The sequence below is a fragment of the Bipolaris oryzae genome (assembly GCF_000523455.1).
Source record: "Bipolaris oryzae ATCC 44560 unplaced genomic scaffold scaffold_30, whole genome shotgun sequence".
Lineage (NCBI taxonomy): Eukaryota > Fungi > Ascomycota > Dothideomycetes > Pleosporales > Pleosporaceae > Bipolaris > Bipolaris oryzae.
Genome location: NW_006911306.1, coordinates 22204 through 47794, shown reverse-complemented (window position 1 = coordinate 47794; position 25591 = coordinate 22204). Strand labels below are relative to the sequence as shown.

Sequence of the window (25591 nt, the reverse complement as noted above, 5' to 3'; positions counted from 1 at the left end):
TGCACTGGTTGTTGCACAATCCTTTGACACCTGTGACGTTTACGAGACGAATCAGAGTGCGCCCGCCATTTCGAGGGTCTCGAATGGCTGTGTACTTTATGAAGCCAAAACGTGTTGGAGGTGGTTAGAGAGGCGAGCGGCGGGGAAACAAATGACTCCAGCTACTTAGTATCCTTCCTTATACCCTAACCCACTTCTAAAGCTATGTGTTTTGGTATCTCAAGTGGCTTCTGAGTACCTTTATCGCATACATCGCCGTATGCACTGTGAAGACAGCTTATTGTTTTATGACTACTGGGCCCATGTCCTCTTTTCAAAAAAAAATAATAGTATGTTAAAGCTGGAGAGGCGCTTTGACATGGGTCGTATGAACCTATCGTAAAACGATTGTCTTCTTTACCTTGATTACTTGCCTTTGTTGTACGATAAGAAAAGAACGTGATATAATCACGTGCCTATACCACGTGCGTATGTATATCCAGGACGTTAAGCGATGGCACGGAGCACAGGACCAGATGGGAGAGGGGCGGCAGCGGCGGAGGGGTAAGAGTCCAGAAATAGGGCCTCCCCCGCGACAGCGATAGGGCGGCAGATGCACGGCAATGGGCGACGAAACACGGCTAGGGTGAAGGGTGCATGGATGAGTGCACCTATGGGAAGGCGTATGATGCAATCTGCAACGGCTCGGGGGTTGTTGTTGCGCGCAGGTTTCGCCCTCGGGAACAGCCAAATTGCGCATTTCGCTAGCGCAACCGAAGCAGGGACCACAGCCTTGAGTGGTGCATTTTGCCCGTCGCCTGAGCATTCATTCCATTACATGATCTCCAGTCTCTCACACCACACATACTGTACACTCGGAGGAAGGTTGCTGAAGTGTTGTCGAGGGAAGGTCTGGAAAGTCGAAAGTACGTTGCGCCCGCCCAAGATTGCTGTTTCCCGCATGTGCGCGCCTGGGTCCTCTCGGCGCATGCCATCATGCCCCGTTTTACCCCTCGACCGCCGCCCCTCGAAAATTTGCGACTGACGGCAAGCCCAGGTGACGGAATCTAGAGAAGAACACGAAGCAGGTACTTGCGCCCCATGTCCAACCGTCTGCGCCTGCCCATTTCCCCGCCCAGACAGAGGCACCGCACGCTGTAGAGCAAACGCCCTGCCCAAAACCCGCCCCGCGTCCCACGATCCACTACCTTCTCCCTCTTCGCACAACCACCCACTGTATGCTCACGCCTGGCGCAGATTTACATCAACGAAGAAACAAGCAAACATGTCGTCTCTATCTCGTCGTGCGTGCTTCAAGTGCGGAAACGTCGGTCACTATGCCGGTAAGCAACATCCGAGTCACTGACTTGTGGCGCTCGTCGCAGTGACACAATTGCGAGGTATATGTGTCGATGCGATGCCTGCAATAGTGGCGCTTGTGTCGCGAGACCATGGGGATGGTGACGAGATATGCATTCAGCAGCGCGACTGACATGAACACGCAGAGGTGTGCTCTTCATCCGAGAGGCTCTGCTACAACTGTACGTCTGAATCCATGCCCACGCGCACACAAGACAATCCGCTAATCCCTCCATAGGCAAGCAGCCAGGACACGAGTCCAACGGATGCCCACACCCCCGCACTACCGAGAGTACGTCATTCAGAATCTACCACTTGCGCTACTTGTCCCACGCCGTACCGTGGTTACTATCTTCGCCCATTCGCAAAAGCCTGACAGACTGAGGCCACGACGAATTAGAATGCTGACGAAGCAACAGCTAAGCAGTGCTACCACTGCCAAGGCCTCGGACACGTTCAGGCTGACTGCCCAACTCTGCGGTTGAGCGGAGCTGGTACCAGCGGACGCTGCTACAGCTGTGGTATCGCTGGTCACCTTGCCCGCAACTGCCCCAACCCAGGAATGGGTCGCGGTGCTGGCGCTCCCCGTGGCGGTTACGGAGGCTTCAGGGGCGGCTTCGCTGGCGGCGCTCGCCCTGCTACTTGCTACAAGTGTGGCGGACCTAACCACTTCGCCCGTGATTGCCAGGCTCAGGCCATGAAGTGCTACGCCTGTGGCAAGCTTGGTCAGTATGGCTGACTCAATACGGTGTAGCGTCATTGACTTTCCACAGGACACATTTCCCGTGACTGCACCGCTCCTAACGGCGGCCCGCTCAACACTGCCGGCAAGACCTGCTACCGCTGCGGCGAAACCGGCCACATCTCTCGGGACTGCACCCAGGCTGAAGTCAACGGCGACTCTGCTGCTGCTCCCGCCGCTGCTCCTGTTCCTGCGGCCGTTGCTCCTACGACTGCTGTCGCTTAGACGGCTCATGAGCCCCACCAGCTCAAGCTTCGCCACGAGTAAAATTGTAGCGAAAGAATTAGCATTTACAGCATGCAGTTCCATATCTTTCATTTAGTTCGACATCTCTTGACAATCGTTTCCTAGCCTATCTCAGCATCTTTTCGGCAAATCTCACGCATTCACGAGTCATCAACGGTTTAAAAAAAGTTCTTCACAATTCTTACACTGATACCCACAAACATTATCCCTTCAACCATTCTACCATGATTTCGAAACAGACGACGGCTTGGCGATTTGGATGGTTGCTCTCTACCCTCTATGGATGTGCTTGCATCGGCTAATGTAGTGTGCGCATGCGCTTGGATAGTATGGTAGTGGCTTCCTATGGAGCTTGAAGGCGGCTGTGGTGGTTTGGGTGCAGACAGTTTGATGCAAAGGGATCGAGGTGGTTATGGAGGAGGGAAGAGTGAAGGAGACTGTGGTTTTTTGTCAGGAGCTGGGGTTAGCACATGTGCCCCGTGATTTTCCATCTTGCATCCCTTTTCTTCTCGGCTTTTTGGTCATGGTAGATTTATTTATGTCTATCATGCATACATGTTGTTTTTGCCAGTGACATGGCTGACATGTGTAATAACAGAAATTCTTGAAGCACTCGAGATCTGTATGTTTGTTTACTGTATCCTACAAGCAAGAAAATGTAAGCTGATTACTTGCACTTAATCTCGCCTCGTCATCAACCGCAATGCTTGCATATCATGTGCCAATAGCATCCTTTTCTCTATCCATTACAATCATAGATACTACCATTGTGATCCCTCCACGCTAGCCAGTCCTCCCGACGTACCTTCCCTCTCTCGCTTTCACCCCATACAGAGCCGAGCAGGTGGCTCGTTCCTTCCTATGGTGCTCGCTCCTTCCCAATACGCATGGGTACTTCTGCATTGGTCTTCACGGTCTTTGCTTTTCTCTCTCCATCTCTCTACCACCATCTTCCACCTTTCCCTTCGCCCTATCTCTTCACTTAACATCTGTATACTTGCTTGCTTCATAATTCCCTTCATTCAGCATTGCACCACTACTCAAATTGCTAGCATGGTGGCAGATTCAGTGGCTAGTGATGACGAGCACAACGATGACAGCTTCATCGTAGACATCGATGCAATCCAAGCCCACGGCATCGGCGCTGTCGACATCTCCAAGCTAAAATCCAACGGCTACTACACGATCGCTTCAGTGCACTCAGCTACCCGTCGTAACTTGCTCAAAATCAAAGGCTTCAGTGAGATCAAAGTCGATAAAGTCAAGGATGCTATTGCCAAGTGCCAGGTCAGTTGCGCCGAAGCAGTAGTGAGTGAGCTTGCTTTACTAAAAACATATGCAGCCTGGAGGTGGAGGCTTCCAAACTGCCCATGAGCTTGGACAACAGCGAAAGCGCGTCATCAAGATTTCTACCGGTAGCAAAGCGCTCGACGCGATTCTCGGAGGGTGAATGCATCTGCTCATATTCTCTCATGACGTCCGTTAACATCTTGCAGTGGCTTTCAGACCATGAGCATCAGCGAGGTGTTTGGCGAGTTTCGCTGCGGAAAGACGCAACTTTCACACACCATGTCTGTCATTGCACAGCTGCCAAAGGATATGGGTGGTGCTGAGGGAAAGGTGGCATATATCGGTGCGTTGCCCTCGTGTGATCATTATCTCTTCTGACTGTGATCCAGATACCGAGGGCACCTTTCGGCCAGAAAGAATAGCTCAAATCGCAGAACGTTTTGGTGTAGATCCCGAGACTGGTCTGTAATCCTGCCTCCTTGTCGACATTTGTACTGATACTTCACAGCGCAAGACAACATCACATATGCTCGCGCTGTTAATTCTGAGCACCAGATGGAACTCTTGAACAAAGTCGCAGAGTTCTTTGTCAGCAATGAGTACCGGCTTCTGATCATCGACAGCATCATGGCCCTCTTTCGCGTCGACTACACTGGACGGGGTGAGCTCAATGAGCGACAGCAGAAACTGAATCAGTTCCTTTCAAAACTGACGCATGTCGCCGAAGGTTTGTCATGATTTCCATGTTGCTCAACATTCAGCTGATGATCTGCAGAGTTCAATGTCGCAGTACTCATGACCAACCAAGTCCAAAGCGACCCTGGAGCAAGTGCTTTATTTGCCAGCGCCGACGGTCGTAAGCCGGTTGGGGGCCACATTCTTGCCCACGCTTCTGCTACGAGGATTTTGCTTCGGAAGGGGCGAGGCGAGGAGCGCGTCGCAAAGATTCAAGACTCTCCTGGTATGTCGACTCCAGCACGGTAAGCCTTTACCACTAATACCCCTTTCTAGACATGCCTGAGAAGGAAGCTACCTACATCATTACCAATGGCGGAATTAACGACCCGGAGAAGGTGTGATGGATGTTCGACGATTTCGCTTCTAAAGATCTATGGGTACTGAAAGTAAATTTCCATATGCCTGAAAGGTCTCCAGAACTTATGTACGAAGAGGGAGAAAGAGAATTTGTTTACGGACAAGGGGCTCTTACTTGCAACTAAGTACATGTCACAATGAAGGCCGAACCTACAAGACACGCTAGGTTGTTGTTAGCTTATAGCAGCATAATTTAAAGATATGTATATTCGTTCACAGCGTTTCTTTTGCGATGTCATGCTAAGCAGGACGATTTTTCGCATTACTTGTGATATCAACTAGATGATGATTACCTTGTCGTATCAAACATCAAGATTAGAAAAATACCCTTTCTGCATACTTGCATTCATCTGGGTAGGTAGTAAGAAAAAAAATAAACCAGCTCTGCGTGCAAACAAAAGGGGACATGAAAGCCATATCGATTTATTTCCAAGCCCCTATGAAAATGGTTTACACGCAAAACTAGTAAATATATTCTTCCTTTCCACCCATATATCAATAGATAGCTTTACTCATACCAACGTCACATAGCCAAACCCCTCACTCGCCACAACCTCCCCATCCATAACCCCATCCACATACGCCTCCCCAACCAGACTATACCTCCCTCCCCCCACGGCCCTCAGCACAAACGGCACCTGAGCCCCCTCAACAACCGCAATCGCATCCCTGACCCTCACCTCATCCGAACCCAACCCTAAATGGCCCCTTCGCGTGACAAACGGGACCCGCCCCAAGCTGCGTCCCGTGATCTGGAACGCCAGCGGGATTTCATGCCTAACTCTATCTGCAAGCGTCATGGTTAGCGTTTTCTGGGCACTCAAGAAGCGGCGCGCTTCGACTTTGCATCGGCCGGGGCGGAGAAACTGGAGGCCGTGGTGTAAGAGGATGATTGCGTCGCTGAGGTGCGTGGGTCCTGCGCGCTCGAATTCGCCTTGGGTGTTGCGTGCGACGTCGCCTGTTGCGGTGCGTGTTGCGGCGGATAGGCGGTCATGGAAGCGTTTGTAGCGGGGTTTATTAGGGGTGGCAGTAGTAGTAGCGGTAGGGCAGTAGGTAAGGCGGAGGATTTCGAGGAGCCATTGGGATGGCCAGGTGTAGGTTTCCTGGAAGGGAACGTCGGTGGTGGTGGTGCGGGTGGGGAAGTGGCCGATTTGGTGGATTTCGTCGAAGAGAATGGAGTGGAGGGAGATGTGTTTTATGATTCCAGCTTCTTTGATTATTTTGATTGAGTTTTTGGTGTTTGTGGGAGGAGGACCTGAGGCGCTGAATTCGGGGTACAGAGTCATGTGGTCGTTGCGCACGTCTTGCAACATGTCGGTTATTGAGCGAGACCAATCTGGGACCCAGGAGGGAAGGTTGGGGGACTGCGAGGGTTGACACATTGAGAGGAGGGATATATGGCCCTGTCGGAGTAGCGCTACCATGGTAGTAGTGTAGGTTTGTTCGTATGGAATATCATAGTTTGGGACGACGCCAAAACGTTTCAACTCGTCTCGATCTGCAGCCAGGCCTAGCAAGGCGAAGATCTTGTCCTCTGGTCTTGTTGCTTGGAGGTTATGAGGGCCGTGTTGTTTAAGATTTATGCTGCCGACACACGTCGCGCGGAGAAGGGCTACGAGTTGAAATGCGTTATGGCGGTGTATCTTTGGCATGGTTAGCATGAGGGTGGGAGGGTGGTGAAATAAAAGCCTCATAATATCGAGGCGATATTGTGTAAAGTGTGCTTGCTCTCTCTGGAAGGCAGTGGCATTGGCTTTCCAAAATGCCGCATACATGTGTATGAAAGCGTTGCAACGCGTCCTTGACAGTCGTTCGGCTCCACAAATGAAATGCGTATCCCTGGAGAGAGCAGCTTCTTGCAAAACCCATATCCTTGTCCACCACGGTCTGGTAAAGAAGTTTCTCAAGTCGGTAATGGGTAGCAGGTTACTCTGACTGCTCCTGCCACTAATGGAATCGAACAGGCTTTTCATTGCTTTACCGTACCATGGGTTGGCAGATACCACTCGCTGATATCCACCAGACACAAATTCGATTTCATGCCATATTTTTAGGCCTAGTTCGGGGGCATCCTCGAAACCACAAGATTCTGCCTTTGATCCAACGGTGTTAATGCAGCGGATGGCTACCTCACTGCTCTTATCTGCTGGTCCTAACCATACAAAGACATGGTCAGCCCATTCATAAATTTCTCTCATCAAGCCCACTTGAAAGCTCTTTTCTCTATTATTTTCCTGGTTGATACAAATGGCATCGATCCAGAAGAGAAGGGTCTGGCTGTGGGATCTAGTATAGGGTTTGAGTCTGGCTAATCTTTTGCGATTTTCTCGAAATTGCCATAGAGCCTCGTAAAGATTTCGGGTGGCCGCGATAGTTTTTCCGTTACACAGGAGAGATGCTGTGTCTTTTGCATCTCCCCATGTGTAAGAGAGTGCAGTGTATGGCGGATGGTCATTGACCTCGTACGTTTCGATACCAAGAGAGATAATTTCGTCGTCATGACCGAATTTAAGATCGAGTAAACGTATATGTTGATCCCTTATACTATCAGAGTATTGAAAATTTGCCCTTGCAGAGACTGTCAGTTGAAATATAGTACTATGGAAATGCTTCATGTGAGGGTCGCTTAGTTACGGGTGAAGGGGGGATGGGCGGGGTCTGTGACGAGTGTTCGTTTGAAAACAGAAATAAATCGGAGCAATTACTCGTGTAAATATTGCCCGAGTAATGGTGGATTAGTGATCGAGACTTCCATGGTGTTTTCTTTCGGCATACGGGTTTTGGGAATTGACCCTTGTAGAAGAATGGTTCTGTGCTATGCACACCTTTTAACAGAATAAGTCGAAGTCAAGGCTCAACGCAGAATATCAATCCTCTAATGCCACATATATGTAGCAAATAAGTTCACGCCATGCTTTGTTGGCATCTAGGCAACACTGCCTCCTGTATGGGTGTTGGCAAAGGCGCAGTTGGGGGTTGGCGGGGTGTTGGGGACCGGTGAGCTCTAACTGGAGGAAGGCGCAGCCCGTGAGCGACCCCCCCCCCCTTTCATTCGGAATACACGATGCAGAGATCCATGAGATCCATTTTAATACCATATCGTTGGAGATCGTCATAGCCTTGCGGGATGCATATTTCTGAGGCAGTACTAGTCATATTGATATTTCAATAACTCGTCTTCTGGGCAGTTGTCAGATGATACCTGGCAAGGCTGAGAAGCTATCAATTGCGCCACATGATGCACACATGGACGTCAACTAGAGGCAATGCATACAATGAAACAAGAGTTTCGTATTGATTATAACTATAGCATAAATGTCATATACCTAGAGGAAAGCCTGAAGGACAAGAACAAAGACAGCTGCTTGTCAAGGTATACACAGAAGAGAAGATGCGAACCCGTAATCTACAGCATCATGACAGCATGCTGGGACCGATAGATGCGCATGCAGGAAAGAGCGTTGAGGGTATATGGCGAAAAATCGAATAAGGCAGCCCGTCCAAATAGCGCCTATGATCGAAGAAAATAGAAAAACATAAAGGGCATAAGTGACGCAAAGTGGTCCCTTGTTAAGCGTTGATGATGAGATTTCGTTGACTGCTGTCCTCGGGATGGGCTCCGAAGACGAATCGATATAGCTCTGTGAGCCACTTGAAAGATTCGTTTTTGCCTAGCCATTGCACAGATCGTCCAATCTCAAGTGCTGTCAGTCGGCGAAGTGGTTGCGTGTGAATGCTGCGTAGAGCTGAGTCTTTGAGAACAAGCTTCCGATAGTTGTCGAACAATTCAGTTTGCCATGGTTCGTTCCCGAAGCTGTTTGACGGTAGTGCGCGAACGAAGTCTGGGAGTGGTGTTTGGCGGTTATAGCCAGTGTTGATGGCCGCCTTAACAATGAGCCCTTTCAAGCGTATCAGAGCAGGGTCTTCTCGACCGGCAGTGGCAGTAGAGGATGTGTGTACCGAAGCGTCAGAGTATGTTGAGAGATTAGAAGAAGACGAAGACCAGCGATCGTGGGTTCGCGTCAGACCGGCCTCTGGGCCGAGAACAAGAATGTTTGGAACGTTGGGCTCGTCTGAGGGAGAAAACTCTTCACGATCGTCGAAAATGGTAGTCGGAGTCTCTGGCTGCATTGGGGTTACTCTCCTGGTTTGCATGGCCGAGTGATATGATTCATTGATGCTCGAAGACCTCGCAGACCGTTCGGAGTATGCGCTCTGGGATCGATGTGACATAGAACTGCGCCCCACTGAAAAGCTGTGCTGAGACGGCCGTGGGGTGCTGCGATCAGGTCGGACTTGTGTCCATCCCTCACGGAACAAGTCACACAACTCCCAGCAGGCCTGAATGGCCGACCCAAGCAACTCCTCATCAGGGGGTTTACCGTCCCGGCTGTTTTGACGGAGGCTAAACAGCATTTCTGCGAGCGACCAACAAGCATGCAAGAGCGAATCCGTCTCCTCAGGAAGCGAAGTTCGTTGTTTCATAAGGCGATGGCAGAGGGTCAAGTAAAAGTCGAGCGTACGTTCACGGAAAGTCTCGGGCAATGTGCGGTCGTGAGCATTGTAGAGATGGTTGTTGAGCTCAAAGCTGACTCGCAGAACCGAGTCCGCCGCCTCATCGCCGCGTTGGCGCACGTCAAACAGTGCTTGACAAAAGTCACGGCAAAGTTCCAAGGTGGGCTGAATCTGCGCTGTGGGGTTCTCTTCTCGGCTCTCATAGAGTTTCTGGCATAATCGCCAACAAGTCCTCCAAGCATGCTCCTGCGAATCAGCGCTTCCGCCAGAGTAATGGAACATTCGCGTTCGATGACGTTGACTCAACTTTGCTAGTGAGTTGCACAGTATCCAGCATTCGTCCAGAGCACTTCGAAGACCGGCTACTTCTTTCTCTGTCTCGTGAATTCCAATGATTGCCTCTCCCATGGTCTGGGTGCCAATTGAAGCCAACTCGCCATCCTGTGATTGTGAAGACTGGCTATCGTCTTGATCAATGACAGAGCTTGAAGAAGAATCAGTGGCGATGTTGTCTTCGTACTCTGCAATGTCTATGAATGTAAGTTAGGGTCCAATACAATGGATCTGCGCACACGTACCAGCAAGGTTCAAGCTTTTACGAGCACTGCGTCGTCTAAAGTCCTCTTCGAAATCTTGTCGGGTTTGTGCACGCGGCGTGCTACGATCTGGAGCAACGGAATTCGAGACTGCGGTGTCAATTGGGGCGGTGAATGCAGAGGATGATGACGAGTCCTGTGTGCTGTTAGTGACCCCGAGCGCACCAAGACAAGCGGTGAGCTAACCTTGTCGTCCATTTCGGGCAGCATGTTTGCTTCTGGTGTCGACGGCGATACGACGACGGTGTTATCCGACATGTTTGCGCTGGACGAGGCGCCAGAAGTGCCCACCCGGCTCTGGTCCACACGTCAGCCATGTTGTGCAACAGCAGCTAGACAACAAAGAGGGGCCTTACGAATTGCTTGAAGCTGTCCGGGGCATGGATGACAGATGGCGGCGCATCGTCGGAATCAGCGCGGCTGACCGTGGTGTTGAGCTTGTGGGTTTGGGGCTGCTGGACGTATTAGAGGGTGAAGCGCATGTTTCTCAAGGTGGGCGTGACATGCCTTTGTGTGACCGTCTTGGCTCGCTGGGCTCACAATGTCGTCAGTAACCGGGGACCGTATGTCGCTCATGCCGTCCTCGCTAGGCGTGTTTTCCTGCGCATCGTCCTCAATCTGTGGTGGGGTTAGCCCCGCGTCGTCTCACTTGCATCCGTCACGTCGCGTACCTCGGTGTGGTCAGTGTGGCTAGTGCCGTTGCTGTCGACGGGGGAAGGGTCTACGGTTGCCGGATACGGGCTGGGTGGTGGCTGGAGGTGTTCGGAGGCATTTCCTGAAGATCTTGGAGAGTCCATGTTAGTGGGACGGTCGCATTGGTCTCCGAGTGGGGGGGAGGGCACCTATTTGAAAAGACGTGGGCAAAAGTGCCCGGCGAGCTGGGCGAGTCCGTGTAGGGGCTAAAGGCCGACATGGACTTAAGGCCACTTGGTGACGGCATGAGCTGCGTCGCGGTTGCCATGCCTCAGGCGGCGCTCTTTGTTCTAAGGGGGGGGGGACACAATGGGGAGAGAGCGCCAGAGCTGCGCCGGGTCAGCGCCGCAGTCAGAGGTGCTAGGCAGTGGTGGGTTGACCAAGGGCAAGGCTGAGCAGCGAGTCAGGAATCAAAAGGCAATGCGCGGCGCGGAAGACGTTGGGCGTCTTGGTAAAAAGAGAGACGGAACGAGGCTTATCAAAGCAGACCAGCTGCCGGGAGAGGCTCAATGTGCTGGGGAGCGGCGGCGGCGGAGGAGGGTGGAGGTGGAGGTGGAAGTGGGAGTGGGAGGGGAAGTGGTAGCAGTGGTGGTTTCAACACACAGAGCAACTCTGCCTCGGTGGAGACGGTGAGCTCAGTCTATCGAGGCAGGCGTCAAGCTGAAGGAGTTATTAGCTAGGCAGGCGAACGCCCTCGACAGCGGCCCATGGCCCGCTTACAGCTGGCCGTTCACCACCACCTGGCACATCAGACGAATGGCCGTCGGCGGTGGGGGGCTGGGCTCCAGGGATCAACTGCAGCTTTAAGCGCCCGCCGACAGGCTGCGCCCTCTTCCTGAGTGCCAGTGCCAGGAAACACGACGCTGGATCCCATACAGTCGATCCGGCTCACCGGCCTGGCGGGCGAACGCCTGCGGCTTGTTGCAGTTCTGGGCTTGTGGGACAAGTCGGCTTACTCTTCCATCGTGTAGCAATCCTTTCCGTCGCCATCATCATCGCCATCATCATGATTACCCCCACCACCACTACCACCACCACCATCAGCATCCCCATATCGGCGAACGTTGCTGCAGACAGCTAGGACTGGTCTGGGTAAGACGCTAATGCATCCTCTCTCAAAACGCTCCATCATGTGCATGGAGACTGCTGTGAGGATGCGGCACAGCAGCGTCTCCCCCGTCTGGCCCTGTGTGCTCAGTCTCCAGTCCCGGCCCCATCGACATCGACGTGGCCGCCTTGCAGCAAATCCATCTCGCCCGCTTGTGATTGCCCTCCTCACTCGCAGCCGCCCGCAAGCCCATTGCATGGCCAGAGCCTCTTCTCGCTGCCATGTTGATACCGAGCATCCATTGCCATCCCTCACACACTCCCGCTACTAGCTCATCTCCATCTCCACCTTTTACACACGCACACGTTCGGCTTTCTCCCGCTACCATGTGCTCGGATGCCCGAGTACTAGCCAATCAGATTGCTCAAGTCAACTTTATCATGACATTTCCAACTTTTTTTTTCCTTTTCCTAGCCTACCAGGATCACCACCACGCCCTTGTGTACCGTATTCCTCTCCGAGACGAGGCGCCCTTGTTGGCTAGCTTTTTAAGTTTTTTTTTCTCTCTGCATTCGCACACGCGTACGATGCAGTAGCCCTTGTTGATGATGCGACCTGCGCCGCTCCCGCGTTTGACATTAGCCGCGCACAATGCCTGTCAGTAGGCGCCGTGGAGTTGATTTTTTCTACTCGACCAGCAGCTTCAGCCTCCCCAGATGATGAACACGAGACAGATGCTACTGCCCACATTGACTCGTCTCTCACCACCATTGACAAACCCAATTCCGCCCAACTGTGCCATTGCCGGCGACGTCAAAGGCACCAATGGCCCATGCATAGGGCACGAGGCGCGACCGCCGTGGATGCGTCTGATGCCCCACTTGCTTGTTGACGACGCTGACTCTGAGTACTTACTCTGGAATAGTCTACCACTCGTCCAACCGAGCCAGCCCCGCCCTCCCACTATCCGGCGCTTATCGCCATTGTCTCTATGGCACATTCGCGCCTACATCCACATCAACCACCAACCCGTACCGGATATATCCAAGTTTAGACCGCTCCATGCATCAAAAGACGCGATAGACGATGGCCTGACGGCGATCCCTTCTGGTGACCGCCACGCCAGAGCCCATTGTTCTGATCAGCAGCCAAGGCATCCCATCCACGACATGAGTATACCAGAGCCTTCAACAAGGCCTGCTAGCACCCAATCAACTGTCCAACTGCCCAACAAAATGCCGTGCCCTACCACCAACTACCAACAGACCATGCTCTTCAAGGCACAGTCAACCACATTTTTCACGTACTTACACACCGTACTAATCCCAGGTCCTTACCCAACCACCCAAACCGATTGGACAAAAGTCCAACAGCCCAACTCCAATCACCCAACCGCAACCCAACACGCCACACTAAAAATCTACCGGCCACGCCCACCGCTTCACACATGACACCCAATCTACAGCGATAATCCTCCCAGGAAGACTACTTCTTAGTCTCTTGGAAATGCTGTCTTTTCCTCTTAACCCACGAGTCACTGCAAAAGCCAAGCGAAACAAGTTTGTCCCTCTTCTGCTGTGTCCAGTCAGCCCTACCATAAAGCTTCACCGACACATGTACTCTACACTAGTTTGACACAAAACATGCTTGTTGTCTCACAAACCCAAACATTAATCTTCCATCGTGGAGCAAAGTCTGCCTCGGGGGAAAATAGAATAGAATGGACTTTTGGGTGCATTATGCGCGGAATGTACGTGTGTAAGTAGACGCCGTGTAGTGTACATGCAAGCGCCATGTTTTTTTTTTGGAAGGAAAGAGACGGTTGTTAAGGATTGGCGGTTGAAGTCCCGTCTTATTTCCGTCCAGTTACAATGCACAGTGCTAATTACCACCACAAAACATTGGAAACGTACCTTTGAACACTAAGCTGGACCTGACCCGTTGCAGTCATGAAAAAAGGAAAGAAAGCGGCTCAATCTCACATTTACAGCCATCAAGTTCAACCCCAGCAAGTCTCAACACTCATCACCACACAATTTCATCTCAATTTGAGTCTTTGAACCATTCATTACGTCATCGCATCTATTCCCCCTTCCCCTTCTTCTTTTCTACCGCAACACTCACTTCATCTTTGAAATACTAACCACATTCCTCAACGTCCCAAACGGCAACACATCGGCAATGCGCTTCTTATTCGCAAACAGCATGACCAGCCTATCTAGTCCACAGCCCCAACCCCCTGTCGGCGGCATACCCCACTCAAGTGCTTCAAGATAGCTCTCGTCGATGGCTCCGTGTCCCTCGGCCTGGAAGTCCAGCTGCTGCATAAACTTTCGGCGCTGCTCAAAGGGCGAGTTTTCTTCTTCGTAGGCGTTGACGTATTCGCGGCCGTGTATGAAGAGCTCTACGCGGGAAGCAACGCGTTGGCCCGTCGCTTCATCTACATAGGATTTGGAGAGTGGTGAAAGAGCTTCTGGGTGCTGTGTGATGAACGTGGGGTTCTGGCATAGTGGCTCAATGTACGCTTCGGCTAGACCGTCGAGTAGACGCGGTAATGTTGGGTTTAGTGGGATGTCAAGGCCGAGGTCTTTGTAGAGCTGTAACACTTTGTTGGCAGCGTCGGGTGATGAGAGGTCGGGCAGCTTGCGGCCGCTGGCTTCTTCAATTGTAGGGATAAAAGGGAGTTGTGCAAAGGGCTGTGAAAACTCTACGCTTTCCGGGGATGTCAGTGTGGGGAAATATGTTGAGCGCAGTGATTCGATTGCGGTGTGTAGACCGTGGATCAACTGCTCCGTCCGGGCAATGACAATGGGCAATGTAGCGCCAACCTCGTAGAATTCGCATGTGGAGAATTCGGGGTTATGCGTATTGTCCACGCCCTCGTTCCTGAAGACGCGCCCGATCTCGAAAATCTTGTCTTGCCCTCCGATGATGAGGCGCTTTAGATTCAGCTCCGGCGCTATCCGCAGGCGGATTGGTATGTTGGAGAGCTCGTTGGCTACAGTTTCAAAGGGACGGGCAATGGCACCTCCAGCATTGACGTCAAATATGGGTGTCTCGACCTCCATGAAGCCGCTCTCAATGAAGTAGGTACGGACGTAGTCATATATGAGTGCTCGCAGGCGGAGAATATCACCTGGCTCGTCGCTGGTAAGGGCATGGATGTGCGGCCGTCGCGCAAGCGTCTCGGCATCTTCAATCTTTTCAGGCAAGTGATGGAGGCAAGGGGCAAGGACCTGGGGCACTTGGAGGGCGAGGACGGAAAGCTGCCCGGTTGAGGTCTTGGTTGGATTGCCAGTGATTGCTGCCAAAACTTAGCATGCATCCCAGGCAGAAGGCGGGCAACATCACGTACAAATCCAATCGCCGATTCTAGCAACTTTTTTGAAGCTCTTGAAGCTTTCGTCAAGACCATCTTGCGGGGTGAGCTTTTTCAATTCCACCATGACCTGGAGTCGCTGTGTGTCGCGCTCGATATCAAGAAACATCAACTTGGAGCTAAGCAGCCGCACTGAGCGCACCCTTCCTGACGCTGTCAGAACGGGAATGTTTTCTACTCACGGGTGGTGGCATATCCTACCGAGCACGGACACGACATCACTTGTGGTTTCTGATATGTCATGGTACTTTGCATTAAAGTCGCGTACCGACAGGTTCTGGACATGGGCCGAGTAGACCAGTCTTGGATGATAGTCACCCAATGGCTTTACTTTTGCCAATTGGTCGAGTCGCTTCTGCTTCTCGACATCGTGCGGACCGATGTATGTGTCGGCGGCTATGTTCTGCACGAACCGTCTCTGAAGCGCGATGTAGGCTTGAGCCTGGTGCGGCTTGAGAGACCGACTAGCTCCATGGAGGTAGGGACGCAGGAAGCTGAAGGCTGGCTTGCTCATGTTTCCTTATGGTATTGTTAGCCACAATGCGCACTGATTCGCCAGGAGAAAACGGTAATGGTTGAGAGGGTTCAGTAAAGGGTATGGTGAAGTCAACCGCCCCGAAAGGCGTCATTCGCAACGGTTCTAAGGTTGTTTTGGATCATCATGTGAAGGGGGCTGTATTGGCTGGATAACTAGCCAGAGTACAAGGCACATGGGTGCAGAAGAAGAGAGGAGACAGTACTAACCTTTGTCACAGGCACGCCCATCTCTACAGAGACGAATGGCGGCATGCAGTGCAGAGAGAAAAATCGTCGTGACAGAAAACTGCCCAAAGCCCTGACCAGCGGCGGTGCGCACGGGTCTCGCGCTTTGGGCACGGCAGCCTGGGCTAAGCGAGCACGTGACCCTTCCACTAGCGTGTTGCCAGCGGGTATATAAACTCGCCGTCCCCCGTCCCCTTCTCGATTCCTCATACTTACCTTCTTGCGACGCACTGAGCTCAAGTATTCAGTGGTCTGACAACGTCGCCTCCATTGCACAGCGGGGTGTGGTGTTGTCATGAATCTCCTTCGGGGGCTTCAGCGGGGCAATTTTTGCTGGTCTGCCACTGTGGCATTTCTTTTTCATTGATTCCGTTGCCTGGTGCAGCGGGTTGAGGAAGAAGACGACATGGCGTAACTATTGGACTGTGCCTATCAACAGTGTTTGCTCTGAGGTTCGATATCCTACAGTGTCGTACACGGTACAATATGCATGCTGTATGCCCTATGCCCTCTTGTCAGGTGTGCCAATAAGCTTTCCTCATTGATAACTGGCTAGCGTGTTCCGATGCAAGTCCTCAGGTCCCATAGGCACGTCTCGCTACCCACACTACACCCTTAAACGCCTATCCATACCCACGATAGCATCCAGCCCACCCATTTGTACGATGTCTTGGCCATCGATGTCTGATTGTTCGACGTCTTCTCACCTCGCAACTTTTGCCTCTCTTGCCATTTGCTCTCCAAGAACCGGACTTGCGCCACAAAATTCTCATACTTGTCCAAATTCTCTTTATCCTCTCCATCAAGAGGCATGATATGCCGCCACATTCGGCGCCGGAAGTCTGGAATAGTGATGCCCTCATACCCCATGCAATACCTAAATAACTGGCCCATGACCGAAGGCTGTTTGTTTGACTTTGCGCAGAGGTCAGGACCATAGCTGATGAACAGGTCAACCGTTTGGAGAAGGATTTGCTCCACTTCTTCCGAAGGCCGATGATCCCCAACAAGCATGATGTAATCGGCAAGCAAAGGCTGGTCGTTGTATGTTACGTTTACATCAGCGCCGTGATGGAGCAGGAGCTCAATGAGGCGGTGCCGATGCAGCACGCTCGAGACGTCCTGTGCGGGACGTCGACCAGAAGGCAAATGCGAAATCTGAAGCAAGAAACGGCCGCATATTGAACAGTCGCCGTACATCTCGTTGGGATCTGCACCTGATTCAAGAAGATAGCGCACCATGTCCAAGAGCTCAATCTCCCCGCTGAACTTGGAGGGACATATTCGCAACGCACAATCCAACATGGGGCGACCGCCGGGCAGCCTGATGCCGGGTCTTGCATACATTTTCTGCCCCACGTATATCTGCAGACCCTTCTGGATTGTGTATTCGAAAAACGAACTGCACGCTGCTTTGCGTACGTTGTCGCCGACGCCGTCATAGTCGCCAACGGCGCTATCTCGATACCAGACAAAGTCTTGCCCTGCTTCTTTCGAGATGGCATCAATCACCGCCCCGAATTCATTGATCAGATCACGGTTTGTCGACTTTGTCCGTATTTCTATTTCTCTGGCGTAGAAAAATGCTTCCTCCAGCAGTTGCTGTACAGGGCCCGATTGATCTGTTACGCGTCGTTGTGACAGAGGCATGGCTTTCAGCAAGACCAGGTAGCCACGGAGTATAGATAACTCGGGATTGAAACCAGCTTTGGTCTTCCCAGCCAATAGCCTTTGCATCTCGTTCGTCCGAAGAAAGTCGTGCACTGTTCGATGCAAAAAGTCGACGCGATAGCCAAAGTAATCCGTACCTGCAGGATCTTGTCGCGCTTCCAGAAGTCCCTTTGTCTGCCCGTTGAGCCGTCTCCGCATCTGCTGATGGCGCGCACTCAACTCGTAGTTGTCCATTGGCTTCACTGGCCTTTCCAGTGCCGACTCGCCGTTCTCCATCTCCTCGTCTAGAAAGCTGTACGCCATCAGAGTCAGTGGTGTTGAGGCTGCAAGCGCAATCTGGAAACTGCGTGCCATGTGCTCGTGATAGATGCCGTCGATCGAGTTTAGCATGTGTCCGAAGAAGGCTTCCAAGTCGGTGGGCAGTCGCCGCAGTCGTGAGAAGAGAAGCGCTATCGAATCGCCGTTGGTAAGTCCCTCCAGCAGTGAGTTGACAACGAGCAGTACCCAGAGAAATACTCCCTGTGCTTTATTCGTAATCTCTTCTAGCAGCTCCTTGAAGCGTTTATCCTGAGAGGTGGGAAGTAATTGCGCAAAGTACTCATCAAAGCGGTGTTTGACATAGACTTTGATATCCTGGCGAGTAAGATCCTGCAGATATAGCTTTCTCGTTACATCATGACCGTAAGCATCTTCAAAGATATTCCAAGGCCGACTCGAGACGCAGATTTTGATATTTGGCGACTTCGCCAAATTATCCAGTACTTTGATGACATCAAAGTGCCGACCATCATACTCATCCAGTCCATCGATAAAGAAGCAAAACTTAGCAGCCATCTCTTTGCAGTGAGTAATCCGTCGCACCATATTCGACAGATCGGAAAAGTCCCAAGACTCATCCTCCTTCATCTGGGCTTCCCACGATGTCCCATTCTCGGGACAAGCAACTGAGATGACTTCTGGACACTGCTTGAATATATCGAACAGCAGCGACTGTAACAATCCTTTAAGCGATTTCTGCATGGTGCTCCCAGCACTCCAGAAAAAGTACTTGGCAGTAATGCAGCGCTCGCCCTTCGCCCACAACTTGAGCGTCTGACGCGTCCGCCGGTGCCCGCAAATGTGCTTCATCAGCGTCGATTTCCCCGACCCCGGCTTACCCGACACCCAGAATATGCCATTCTTGTGTGTGAGCCAGTCAAGAAAGTGGACTGGGGGACGGGAATGCCGGGACTTTTGCGACGGCGGTCGGAAGACCCAGTCGAATGTTTGCGCATGTGCTGAGGCAACGTTGGAATGGCGTGTCTTCATGGATTTGAAGTATAAGCTGGATAAGACCTTTTGGGACTTGGTCAGGTATCGGCCTTCGGCGACCAAACTTGTAAGGGCGTCTCCGATGGCTTTTAGGTCTTCGGCCTTGATGGCTGATCCTTCTCGCGCCAATGAAGCTTGAGCTTGCGTTGCGTCCACGGCTATATCGCTTGTTTCTTTCGAAAGCCGGTCTAGCATCTGTGTTTGATTGAGTTCCATACGCATGTTGGCCTCTCTTAAGGCCCGAAGCTGGATGTTTATTGTCGATTGTCGATCTCTGGATGATACTATCAGCTAGACTTCTTACGTCGATTGAAGAAATACAAGGTCGACTCACCCCAAACTATATGCGAGACCTAGGGTCAGATCTCGACGGTGGCTGTCCAGATTTCTCTGCAATTCTTCAATCTTGCTCTTCTTCCACACGCCCCGTGCCGCTTGGAGAAAGCTCTGGTATGACCGGTGATTGGCATTTTGCTTCACCTGTAACTTCTGCAACAAAGCTAATAGTTCGTCCGCTGTAGACTTGCAAGATGTAGCAAGATCCACAATGGCCTTCTCGCCAGAGGTGAGGTTTCGAGGGTTCGAGTCGAAATGCGAAGTAGACAGCTGTCTGGTGAATGTGTTGAGGTAGTTACAGGTAGTTTCCAGCTCCAGCTGAGCGGTTGACTGCCCCGTTACCGATGTTTTGAGCTCACGTGCTTCGGAGAATAGTTTACAGGCGAAGTCGACGAACTGGACAATGTTTCCAGCCAGACCGACCGCTGTGAATGGATCCATGACTATTTTGAGGCATGTATACAATGGGATGGTATTGCTTTCCAACAATGTAAATGCAACAAGAGGCACAAAAGAGGCATCAGACGTGAGATCGAAGTCTAGATTAAGATCATGTGCTCATTCATGAAAAGGCTGTGTCAAGGCTGTGCGAAGGCTGCATGAGGGCTGTGCCAATGTAGTAGCTAGGCTACAGCGCGCCATGTTGCGCAACATGTGGAGGGGTCATAGTTGCTAACGATGAACATTCATTGTACCATCAACAGATTACCCGAGCATTAATGTGTGCTTCAATATAGACGATGGCCTTTGTTCCGCAGAAAGGGACATTGCTTTCTCACGCTGTAGCCTAATATATGCTAAAGGCTGTATCCGCAGCGTCTTTGACTACGTAGAAGTGCTGTAGCCTCTCCCTGTCGTGTGGCGCACGCTTTCTCATGGCTGCATACTCGACTTCAGCTGATGGGGTAGTCTGACTCGTATTGGCTGTGCTGAGCTTGCCTGTCGATCTCATGTACCACACGCTCAGATGTAGTCTTTGCACCAAAGCATATGCATGGTTGCTTTCAATGTTTCTTCAGAGGCATCGTGATTGTTTTTCCTATTGCGCAAAATACGCCGAAGACACGCCTTTGTACCTGCATTAGACATTGCCCAGTTTCCCTTCCGGGTACCCGCGTCTGCGTTACGTGCATATTGCCCAGATGCTCGACACATGGAAGCTCGCGCAATCCTCCATCATGGTCCTCAATCCCAAGGATATAAGTCCTTTCTGGTGCCGTGTTCTTTTCCATCATAGCTTCACGTCGATCTGGACGCCTCGACCCCGTTGCTTTCGCGCTACTCTCAGCCCACAACTCCTCAGTTAGTTTATCGCTGCCAACCACATCAGAATTACAACACGCTCGATTCATACACACGCGCCGAAGATGCCGATTTGAAAAAGCTTGGTCTGGTCGGCCATCGTTGCCTGTCTAGCTCCAACGGCGATCACCAAAACGCGTGGTGCCCCGCCATGACATCGCCATGACGCGTGCCTAAAATGTTCACCACCAACACACACATGTGCCGCTGCACATGGCAACCCCATATTCACCTCGCATAGCGGACATCTGCCCCTCCACAGCATGTCATGACGTTAGGCTAGCCCATACAAGCGCATGTACAAGGGGGGAGAATTAACCGCTGGTTCGTGGTAGCTGTAGCAGGGCTGCAGATTAAACGTCACATTTTCACCAATATGTCATCGATCTGACTTCAGACGCAGTTGAAAAGGTAGACTTTCTGCTCGTACTGCTCTTGGATTTCCTAATTCTCCATACTCTATTGAACTTCTCCAATTATTTCGCTTGACATCTTCGTATTTCATTCATCGGTAATACTTTGCAACAATCGCCCAAGATGTTGTCCCAAGCCGCCATGCAGGCGGAGAAGGCTGTAGGCCACTCAGACAACGCCATCACTACCCAAGATGTCACCAACCCTGGAAACAATGAGGCCTGGGGAGACAACTCGGAAAAGATGAAGGCATTGGCATGGTTCGGCAAGAACGACGTCCGCATAGTTGAAACCCCAAAGCCAAAGGTCATTGAGCCTCGCGATGTCATTATCAAGGTTACTGGATCCACCGTCTGTGGCTCAGATCTTCACTTGCTTCACGGCTCCGTTGTAGAGATGCAGAAGGGCGACATTCTCGGTCATGAGTTCTGTGGTGTTGTCGATGAGTGCGGTTCCGAAGTTACCAAATTCAAGAAGGGGTACGTTTGATCTGTTCCATTGTATGCGAATACATTGCTAACATGGTGTAGCCAACGCGTTGTTGCGTCCTTCCAGATCGCCTGCGGTGATTGCTACTACTGCAAGCAGAAGCTGTCTTCCCAATGTGAGAAGACAAACTCCAACACTATTGAGAACACAATGTACGGCGGCCGGACTGCTGGCATGTTTGGATACTCCCACTTCACTGGAGGATTTGCTGGTGGCCAGGCAGAGTACACCCGTGTTCCATACGGTGACGTGAACCTGCTGCCACTTCCCGATGATGTTCCAGATGAGCAGGGTCTATACCTCTCCGATGTGCTGTGCACTTCATGGCACGCCGTTGTCGACACTGGCGTCAAGAAAGGCGACGTTGTTGCCATATGGGGAGCCGGACCAATTGGACAAATGGCTGCAGACTTTTCCTTACTCAACGGCGCATCCAGAGTCATCATGATCGACTCCAACTGGCGTCTCGACTTCATTAAGAACAAATACCCCCACATCGATACTCTTGACTTCTCTGCTCTGCCTAAGGGAGAGTCAGTAACAAGCAAGCTCAAGGAAATGTGCAACAACCGCGGTCCTGATGTCAGCATCGAGTGCGCTGCCGGAGAGTACGCAAAGGGCTGGGCACACTACTTTGAGATGATGCTCGGCCTCGAGACCGACACCAGCGAAATCGTCAACGAGATGATCTCCAGCACACGCAACATGGGCCGCTGCGGTATCACAGGTGTCTACGTCGGTTACACCAACCACTTCAACATCGGTTCGCTCATGGAACGCGGCATCCGCCTCATTGGCAACGGCCAAGCCCCGGTCCACATGTACTGGGAGTCCCTGCTCCAGATGATCCAGGAAAAGCGCATCGACCCATCCAAGATGGTCACTCACCGTGTGCGTCTTGAGGATCTCGACAAGGTCTACTACAAATTTGAGAAGAAGGAGGATGGCATGCAAAAGGTGTTTGTCGAGACAAAGTGGAGTTTCCCGGCCTCCAAGAGCAGCCCTGAGTTGACTAGGTACTGATTTATAATGATGTAAAGTAGATTATTTGTAGCTTTGTGATACCAATAAGAATATAATGTTAACAGCTGTGAACGAAAAGAGATCGTCTTTGATTTGATATTGAGTTTTAGCTCGTTACTACCTTTTTTTTATACCTATAGTTACATTTTGTTCACAAAACATCAACATGGTATTACGAAATGCACAGCACAAAGCATCCGATGCTCATCGCTCGTCCCCAGTCTCCTCCAACGCATACCGAAAGCAGGGACTACGCGCTCAATCCCTCGTCACCTCCGTCTCATTGAGACCCCAGCTTTCCATCTCCTTCTGATAAGTCCTCGCCATCTTCTCCTCGGTCCACTTATCCCTCACCAACCAGTACGTCGAGACACTGTAAAACTGCCACGCAAACGCCCAAAAATATCCTATGGCATACTCTGCATAATTAACCCACTTGGCATCAGGACCGTATCCCAAGCTCTTCCTCACCTTCCTCCAGCAACACACCACACCGCCCTCGATAACTAGCGGAACCATCTGACTCGTGTACATGAAGGTAATGGCCCAGATATCGGACCAGGGAGCAACCTGCCACCGCACCGCCGAGTGCATAAGCCCGGAAAGGAAGAAGACAAGCGTATTCTCGACTAAGCGCGTGAACATGTTGCGCGGCATACCGAGCCAGCCCCTCGTCACGCACTTGACATGGCCGCTAAAGGAATGGTAGATGAAGTTGTGCCAGTAGTGCCTCCAGTACCGTCGCACCGACCACGCAGCAGACAGGTTACCAAAGAGCCCCAGACCCCATTCCTCTGGGCCGTCGATGCCCAGAGCAACGTGGATTATGGCGAAGACGCTGTGGTAGCTCTCGTACATCCACTTTGTCGGCACGTTCCAGGAGAAAGCTTCCTCGGTGCGCCAGTAGACTTCTCGCCAGTGCAGCGAGGAGGGGAGGCGGCTGAAGAAGGGGATTTGGGATTTGTTGGCGTAGGCGTCTGGGTCTTTGCGGAAGGGGGAGACGTGGTAGTCGTAGTATTCCCACGCGCATGCCTGGGCGTAGAGGCGGAGGGTTTTGAGGGTGTGGTAGAGGACGAATTGCCAGCGGGAGTAGCCGTGTTGGTAGCGGGCTTGTGGGGTGTGTTGTTGCGACTTTTGCTCTGAGGTATTGAGTGCATCGTCCGTCTTCTTTTCTGAAGCAATGAGACTCTGCTTTTCCTCGACGTTGATGCTGTACACTGCTCTTGACAGACTGTTGTATTCCTTTTGATGCTCCTGTAGATGCTGTTGCTGCTGCTCGACAATCTGGACATGGCTCCGGTCAAAGAAGACCTTGTATGCTTGTTTGATGCGCTCCTTCATTTCATTTGGGCCAGGACGCACGTCGGGCTTGAATTCCAAGATGCATACTTCGTAGCTCATGTGTGCGAACCAGATGATACATGCTCGGGCAAGTGTATCGACGTGGTTCGAGTCGGGCGAGATGTAATCGCAATATCGGAATGTGAAGAACGCCGGTACGAGGAGGTATAACATGGATTGTTTACGGGCGAGGGAGGTGGCGGGCGGGTAGGCGAGGATGTAAATGCCATATGCGATGGTTATTGCGAGTGGCACCGCCGCTACTGGCATGATAGATAGACTCCAGTCTGGGTGCACATAGCGGCCAGGCATCTTGTGTGATCGTATGAGCTGTGTGTTGAACTGGTGCAAGTCGATGAAGTTGCAGAGCTGGGCAGAAGAAGTTGAGAGCGCTGATGAAAATAGTAGGTGCGCGCTGCTGGAAATTTCACTTTGCACAAATTCGAATCAAGTGAGCGTGGGGTCTTGCTTCACCATCCGTGGTTGGGCAAACACTTCCGAGATGAAGCTCGTAAGACTGGCTCATCCAATTCCCTTTGTGGGAAACCAAATCACTTCCATACATTGGCACAAACATGACCTCATGGGTTTTTGTAAGTGGTGAAAGGGTTAAACCACTCATATTCATTGGGCCTGCGGTGCAAAGGTTCTGCTTATGATGCAGGTTTGGGTTGGTTTGACGATGTAGTGAATCGGCTTTCACTGGACGATGATGCTGTTTTCATCCTATATAATAGGTGAGTGAATTGTATTATCAAATAGCTGCAATACCTCATCACTCCATCTGGAATCTGGATCAGGGTTAGCAACCTTTTGGTATGTTCCAGAAAGCCCTCTCGCGACCCAGAATTGCAGATTGGGGTGGACACAAAACTACAATTTAGGCCTTTTGGTCATCACCGAATGACCTTTTCATCATCTTGTTTAAGGTAAACATCCACACCATCATTCGAGGTCCCTGGTTGGAAGTGTTCATCTCCTCGTAGAACGGACAAATTGGACACAAATGAGCATATCCATACCGACTGACACATTCTGATTAAGCTGTAAGAACAGGATGCATCAGCCATAATCCCAATTTTCTTGAGAACTACAATACGATGCTCAAAATAGTAGATGCTACTAGTATTATCTCGTATTATTCAGCAACGATCATACACATTACTGGTGTAACGGCGACCCACTCAGTCCTCGAGAATACGAGGTCAGCCCACAGACGATGGTCGTCTCCACGAGCACTAGCCACAGCACTCGCAGCGTGCACTGAAGCGAGAAAATAAGCTTTAGATTGGCGAAAGGGTAGTGCAACATGGCAGCCCCAGTAGGCCAAGTCCCGATAAACAGGGGTAGCAAGTATTGGAATCCAATCCGCCAAGGAGTCCTCAGAATACACCTTATTGCCCCAAGACTATGTTCAAGAGGATTTCATTTGCAATCTCCGCCCCCAGTGTCCACCACACTGTCTATTTCCCGCAATTCAACCCCAGGAAAATCGTTGCATGCGCATAAAGGAGAAACCCAGATAGACAGGAGGTGAAGCAGAAAGAGAAAAAAAAGCAAATTAAACCCTCCTCAAGCCACGCAGCTTTGGCGACATGCATAGTCACCGCCACAACGCGGACTTCCCGCATACCAAGACGTCCGCCAAGCCAAAGAGCAAGCAAGCCACAAAAAGAAGGGAATAGACAAGTGAGAAGGAGAAGAAGAAGAAGAAAAGAGGGGGTTGAGGGAAAGAGAGACTCTGAGAAGAAAAGAAGAATAAGCGATATCGACGCGTCATCCTTAAGTTATCCACATCCAGAAAACAGGGTAACACGTCCTCCTGCTATCGATAAAAAAAATCGCGGAACCCCGGAGCAGAACCAACGCCGTTAATCATACGTCTCGTATTCGCCGGCCCCTAAATCGCCCTCGTATCGCGTAGTGGCGGGCGGCGGGAGAGAGTCGAACTAACCCAACGCCACGGACACGCGTAGCCTCGCGCCAAACCCCCCCCCCCC

The 25591-nt window shown here is 51.4% G+C and overlaps 8 protein-coding genes across 8 annotated transcripts; 3 read left to right on the top strand and 5 right to left on the bottom strand.

Moving 5' to 3' along the window:
- Window positions 1-5223: 5223 nt before the first annotated feature.
- COCMIDRAFT_34681 (uncharacterized protein) lies at window positions 5224-7466 on the bottom strand (the record flags this gene model as incomplete). Its single annotated transcript, XM_007687479.1, has 2 exons — window positions 5224-7279; window positions 7417-7466. The coding sequence occupies 2 exons, from the start codon at window positions 7464-7466 to the stop codon at window positions 5224-5226; spliced, it is 2106 nt and encodes a 701-aa protein (XP_007685669.1).
- An 815-nt stretch (window positions 7467-8281) lies between these two features.
- On the bottom strand, window positions 8282-10783 carry COCMIDRAFT_34680 (uncharacterized protein; the record flags this gene model as incomplete). The annotated part of the gene is made up of 7 exons (XM_007687478.1): window positions 8282-9756; window positions 9805-9958; window positions 10009-10119; window positions 10179-10274; window positions 10330-10440; window positions 10494-10605; window positions 10665-10783. 7 exons carry the CDS (start codon window positions 10781-10783, stop codon window positions 8282-8284), a joined length of 2178 nt encoding a protein of 725 aa, XP_007685668.1.
- Window positions 10784-11024: 241 nt separating this feature from the next.
- COCMIDRAFT_24328 (uncharacterized protein) lies at window positions 11025-11596 on the top strand (the record flags this gene model as incomplete). The annotated part of the gene is made up of 2 exons (XM_007687470.1): window positions 11025-11144; window positions 11192-11596. The coding sequence occupies 2 exons, from the start codon at window positions 11025-11027 to the stop codon at window positions 11594-11596; spliced, it is 525 nt and encodes a 174-aa protein (XP_007685660.1).
- Window positions 11597-12302: 706 nt separating this feature from the next.
- Window positions 12303-12455, top strand: COCMIDRAFT_89171 (uncharacterized protein; the record flags this gene model as incomplete). Its single annotated transcript, XM_007687502.1, has 1 exon — window positions 12303-12455. A coding segment is annotated over one exon (153 nt), but the record flags the coding sequence as incomplete, so codon positions are not given.
- Window positions 12456-13683: 1228 nt separating this feature from the next.
- COCMIDRAFT_3247 (uncharacterized protein) lies at window positions 13684-15456 on the bottom strand (the record flags this gene model as incomplete). The annotated part of the gene is made up of 3 exons (XM_007687455.1): window positions 13684-14867; window positions 14919-15089; window positions 15144-15456. 3 exons carry the CDS (start codon window positions 15454-15456, stop codon window positions 13684-13686), a joined length of 1668 nt encoding a protein of 555 aa, XP_007685645.1.
- A 2306-nt stretch (window positions 15457-17762) lies between these two features.
- On the bottom strand, window positions 17763-19469 carry COCMIDRAFT_58713 (uncharacterized protein; the record flags this gene model as incomplete). Its single annotated transcript, XM_007687501.1, has 2 exons — window positions 17763-18960; window positions 19021-19469. Coding segments are annotated over 2 exons (1647 nt in total), but the record flags the coding sequence as incomplete, so codon positions are not given.
- Window positions 19470-20879: 1410 nt separating this feature from the next.
- Window positions 20880-22250, top strand: COCMIDRAFT_89086 (uncharacterized protein; the record flags this gene model as incomplete). The annotated part of the gene is made up of 2 exons (XM_007687500.1): window positions 20880-21217; window positions 21269-22250. The coding sequence occupies 2 exons, from the start codon at window positions 20880-20882 to the stop codon at window positions 22248-22250; spliced, it is 1320 nt and encodes a 439-aa protein (XP_007685690.1).
- Window positions 22251-22508: 258 nt separating this feature from the next.
- On the bottom strand, window positions 22509-23903 carry COCMIDRAFT_24325 (uncharacterized protein; the record flags this gene model as incomplete). Its single annotated transcript, XM_007687469.1, has 1 exon — window positions 22509-23903. One exon carries the CDS (start codon window positions 23901-23903, stop codon window positions 22509-22511), a length of 1395 nt encoding a protein of 464 aa, XP_007685659.1.
- Between the last annotated feature and the right edge of the window lie 1688 nt (window positions 23904-25591).